Source organism: Alexandromys fortis, unplaced genomic scaffold (assembly GCF_014885135.2).
Source record: "Alexandromys fortis isolate MF-2015 unplaced genomic scaffold, M_Fortis_MF-2015_v1.1 scaffold_57, whole genome shotgun sequence".
NCBI lineage: Eukaryota > Metazoa > Chordata > Mammalia > Rodentia > Cricetidae > Alexandromys > Alexandromys fortis.
The window spans coordinates 10,605,978-10,611,132 of NW_026067941.1; the positions used below are offsets into that span (position 1 = coordinate 10,605,978).

At 38.7% G+C, this 5,155-nt stretch overlaps 1 protein-coding gene across 1 annotated transcript; it reads left to right on the forward strand.

Annotated features, from left to right (window-relative positions):
* Window positions 1-384: 384 nt before the first annotated feature.
* Window positions 385-4,516, forward strand: LOC126505244 (prolactin-inducible protein homolog). The gene is made up of 4 exons (XM_050148009.1): window positions 385-479; window positions 1,937-2,039; window positions 3,970-4,085; window positions 4,393-4,516. The coding sequence occupies exons 1-4, from the start codon at window positions 385-387 to the stop codon at window positions 4,514-4,516; spliced, it is 438 nt and encodes a 145-aa protein (XP_050003966.1).
* The last annotated feature ends 639 nt before the right edge of the window (window positions 4,517-5,155 follow it).

Consider the following 5,155-nt stretch of genomic DNA (forward strand, 5'->3'; position numbering starts at 1 on the left):
AATTTTATGGTATCTAGAAGACAAAAAGAAATGTTTAAAATTTACATATCTTCATAGTAAGAGCAGGTTAGAAAGCAAAGGATAAAAAAGAACAAATCTTATTTACAGAAACTGGAACTGGATCCATCCTAATCTAAGAACATTCTATTCACATACAGGCAGAAAAAACTCATATCTTATTCACTACAATCTAATTTGAAGTTCCTACTGAATACTGACCTTTGTTTCTGAAGAATAAAAAAGGTCACAATTGAAGGGGTTCCCGACATATGACAAATTTATCTGGGTGGAGCTGCCCATCTGTTTCATTGTGTTCCTGCTATAAATAAAAGGAGAGATCTAGGTTCCAGATAGTCAAGACTCAGGAGTGTCAACTCTTGCAGCATGCCTTCTCTTCAAGTTCTCTACCAGCCCAGGGCTGTTATGCTTCTCCTGATTGTGTGCTTAATTCTGGAGACTGCCCATGGCCAGATCATTTGGTAAGGCACCTCCTTTTTCATACCACCTTCCTAGAGCTATGTTCCTACTTGGTGGGGACACATATTGGATTCTCACTCACTATTTGTGGCTGAGTTCCACTTTTCTAAACTCTGACGCGTTTTGTATCTTCACAAGCCTATTGCTTATACCAAATGACTAGGTAACAAAAGTTTCTGTTCAAACTGATTTTTCTGCCTAGGTTTACAGTCTCCTCAATTTAATCACCATGAGAAGTATGGGCAGAGAGGTGTGCCTTGACTGTATTTTGGGGAAAAGCTATGAATAGGGTATATTTCATCTCTAATTTTAAACCTGGTATATAGATACAAAGGAATGCACTTTCAAGACTCCCCTGGTGGCAGAGTGGATGTCTTGACTCAAATAACAACAAAAACAAAACGAATCAATTACTCACAGAACAATCATCTAAATTGTACAGTAAAAGTCAACATCTTCATCAACTCCAATATGCAGGGTGCTTTTGACCACAACTGAATCAAGTTTGTTTAAACAAAAGAAAAAGCTGCAGAAACTTGATTGTATACCCCTCTTATATACCAGTTATACACCTTCTATACTACCACAAGGTTTCTATATTATCTAACTCTGTGACCAAAGGGGAAAGAAGTACCAGATTCTAATTCCTATAAGGAGAAAATGTATACAAAGGCTCCTAACCCTTTTGACAAGAGGAAGCCTTTAATTACAGAAAGGAATCAGAATCCACTAACAGTACACAGACTCATATGTGAAAAAAGACTCTACCATATGGTAATGAATCAATGTTGGTTTAGGTGGTGATATTTACCTGCTAAGGAATGCAGAGCACTGGGCAACATAGGAAATGAGGCCAAGGGCATTTGAGTTGCAAATTGAAATTTCGTCAATTAGAACTGTGCATGCTCCCTACTTCACACCTAAGCAGCAGCAAGTCGAAGGAAAATGGTGAGGCACATCACTTGTTACTATGAAGATGGGTTGATCTATATGATTGAATAAAGAGAGCCTGAAAGTTTCGAATCCTTCTGCTACTTCAGCTTTTGGAAGGTAGAGAGATTTAGGGAGTTTCAGACAACTGTATAAAGAAAAGGAAACATGAGTGCACTGAGGTAAACTGTGAAACTGTAAAGTTCCACCGTGGAATGATAATTAGGAACAGACAAAGAGAAAGAAGCTTGGCCAGCCCTGGCATCCACATTCAAGAGGGTGTCAAGGACTGTAACTTTTTTTTTCTGGCCTCCATTCATCTCATCCTGTTAGATACGTGTGTTGGCTAGAAACATGGAATACTTTGAGAAAAGTCAGATACAGAGAAGCCTTACAGAGTAAAATGTTAATCTTTACAGGTGTCTCGCAAACAGTTTGTCCTGCGGGTTCTCTCTGCCTGTCCAGAAAAGGACACCTGAGTATTGGACTTTAATGTGATTCTTTGTTTCTATATTTTCTGCTCTTACAGGCGCAATCTACTTTCACTAAACATGAAAATTTCTCCAATGAGAAAAGCAAATCAATTTGAAGTGAGACTCACAATTACAAACAATGAAAATAAATGTATGGCGGTAAGTGAATAATTGAGAGTTAGCACAAAAAAGTATTATATAGTAAAGGAGTTTCAGTGAGTTAATATTGTGCTAAATGCTGCCCTTTGAATATTTCTGTATATGTAGATTTGAAACTCAGAGAGATTGTGTTAGAAATGTATGTGTTAGAAATTCCTAAAGTAAAGTAATAAGTTGGCAATTGAGATTGGTGAGTGGGGAATTTAGCTGTGGGATAAAGGTCTTCACAAGAAAACAAGAGGAAAATTTAGGAAAAAGGAAAAACAATTGGAAACCTACAAATCAAGGAAGATCACAGTGAGACAAAGACAAACAGGAGTGGCAGTGAACAGGAACACTATTGGTCTTATGCCCCTGCCTCCTCTCTCCTGACTCCACATCATACAGCAATGGTGGAGAGTCAACAAGATGAAGATCAATATACTTTGGAAGGAAGGGGAACTATAGGAGAAAAGGGACTATGCTGTCCCTCAGGGTGAGGGCCTATTTACACCCAATATGCACAGACACACAATGTCTCCACCTTCATTCTTGGGTCTACTTTTTTCTTCAAGTGTTCCAAAATGTTCACCTTCTTCTCACTGTCTTTAACAATTCCTTAACATTCTCCTTGGTCTTTTAGAAAAAGTTCAAGGGCAGGGGATATGGTTCATTTGCTGCTTTTTTGGAGGACCCCAGATGGGTCTTGTTCTAAGGCATCTAACACCATCTTCTGGTGTTTGTGAACACCAGACACACACACATACACACCACATGCACATATGCTCACACAACACACATATATACACACAATATATATGTAATTTTTAAAAAAAAAAACTGAACTAAAAATTATTTCAAAAAGAGAAAGGAAACTTTTAGTTATACCAAAACCCATAATAGAAATACAGGTTAAAAGTCCCTGGTAGTTACCCGGATTAAAAATTAAGTGCTAGAAATGCTATTTGATCTGGAATTGGGCAAATATGCTGATTGTCTGTACTTACTTTTGAGCACAGAAGATGGATTAAGTCAAGTACAAAAAGTCATTCATTTTATATAACCATTGATTAAAAGTTTTATATCTTTTGGATGAAAGAAAAAAGAATTCTAACGTAATCAGACAAGAATTTTTAACCTGGGACATTTTCTCTTTGTGCAATGAACATGTTATTTTAAGTTAAAAATGGTATTCTTCATTAAGATAGTACAAAGATTCATGACCTCATGCAAGGGATCCAGGTATCGGTACTATCATTTCCCAGTGATAGAAAAAAAATCAGTGTGACAGGAACTCTGTCACAAAACGGGAACACAAAAGTCAGAGAGCTGGGATTATAAACTCCATTTGTTTGCCAGTCTTTGTTATACACCAGAGTAGAGAACCTATGGCTCCTGCTTTAACACCTCTTGTTTCTGGGGAGGTTTGCCCCATTTTCTTTGACTAGGATTTAGAGATCCTCAGCCTCAGGCAGGTGAAAAAGAACTAATGCCCTCAACACAATGCAACAATATTATTTGGCCCTTTTATTTCTAAAATAAAGGTCTTAATAAACCTACCCTAAACCAGCTGATGAGCTAAACAAAACCCAGATACACGCACTCAATCACACACACACACACACACAGTCACTCACACACAGTTCCACTCCATTAGATGGAAAATGCAATAGACAACGTGTACAAACACATTTAAACTTCAATCATTCACTATGCCAGAGAAAACATCAGTAGCTTTCTTTCTTACACTCAGAAGAGGCTAAAGTTGAACTTGACACATAAACAACAGAGAACTTGCTAAGTCTCAAGCATATCCTGATAGTGAAGAAGAAACACTTGGTAGTCCATGCATATACTGCCCTAGGAATGCTTATTTTGCTTCATGGTCAACCTCATGCTGCCGTCTCTGTTTTGACACTCTTTAACCCTTCCCCCACTCACCTTGCTTCAGGTAAGAGCCAGTACTAAGGACAATTCATACATCACGTACCTTAGTACTCAGGCAACATACACGGCTTGCATATGTGCCACAGACGACTTCTTCTGGAAAATCCAAGTCTCTGGTAAGTGGGAACATTTCCTCCCTGCTCATGAAGGTCAGAAAGTGGTGAAGGTCAGGATGTATCAGAGTATTCAAAAATAAATAAATAAAAGAATCAACGTGACAGCAGGCAGAAAAGGGGAAAGTACATGCAATACTGACGAGATACCAAGTTGACGGGATATGAGAGGACAGAAAGAGCCAAAACTAAGGGAAGGAAGTTCAAACAGCTACTGTACCATGTGTATAGAAAGTACGTTAAGCAGGGAGGGGTGGGGATGAAGCTATGTGGAGTTCATGAGGTAACAGATCTGCTTTTCTTTCTGTAGAAAGCACTTTCCTACAAGCAAGGGCAGAAGTTGTGCCAGCTAAGGGCATATGTCCTGAAGGTGAGAGAATACATCGAGTAACCACCTACCAGGGGAATATTATTCAAGAAATCCATGTAACACCGTAAACTGGAAGGTCTTTCATTGATCATGGTCCCCAAACTTCCCAATGGGAAAAGTTTTCCTTTCGTGTGTGTATATATGCAGTAAAATAAAAGAAGGTGAAATGAACTCTGTGTTCAAACAGCTATGTAAAAATAAACTTCTGCAACTTCGCATTGAACTATCTGTATTGTTCCAAAAATGATTGATTTATCTGCCCAAATAGTCAAAGGTTTCTTTAATACTGTTTTCCAAGGACACACACATACATACATACACACACACGCGCACACACACACACACACACACACACACACACACACACACAAAATGATGAATTAAGCATTCAAATCCTAGTGAGTAAAAAAAATACTGGGTCTCACCACTTGGCATAAAGAGAGCATGCCCAAAGTCAGAATGAGCAACTGTTCCCAGAGTAACACTGAAATCTCAAAGCAGAACTAACAAAAGGTTTCAGGTTATTCCACCATCACAGTTCAACTCCATCCAGCTGTCCCTCTGACGAGCTGACCTGTACTTTTCTTCTTTTCCACTACTGGCCAGAAAACGACTCACAGCTCATGGTGCATTTGGAAGCCCAGGTATCTTGGGTATTGTGACTTTGACTTTCCTGCCAAAAGTAAACTTTGAGGAGCTGAGCAATG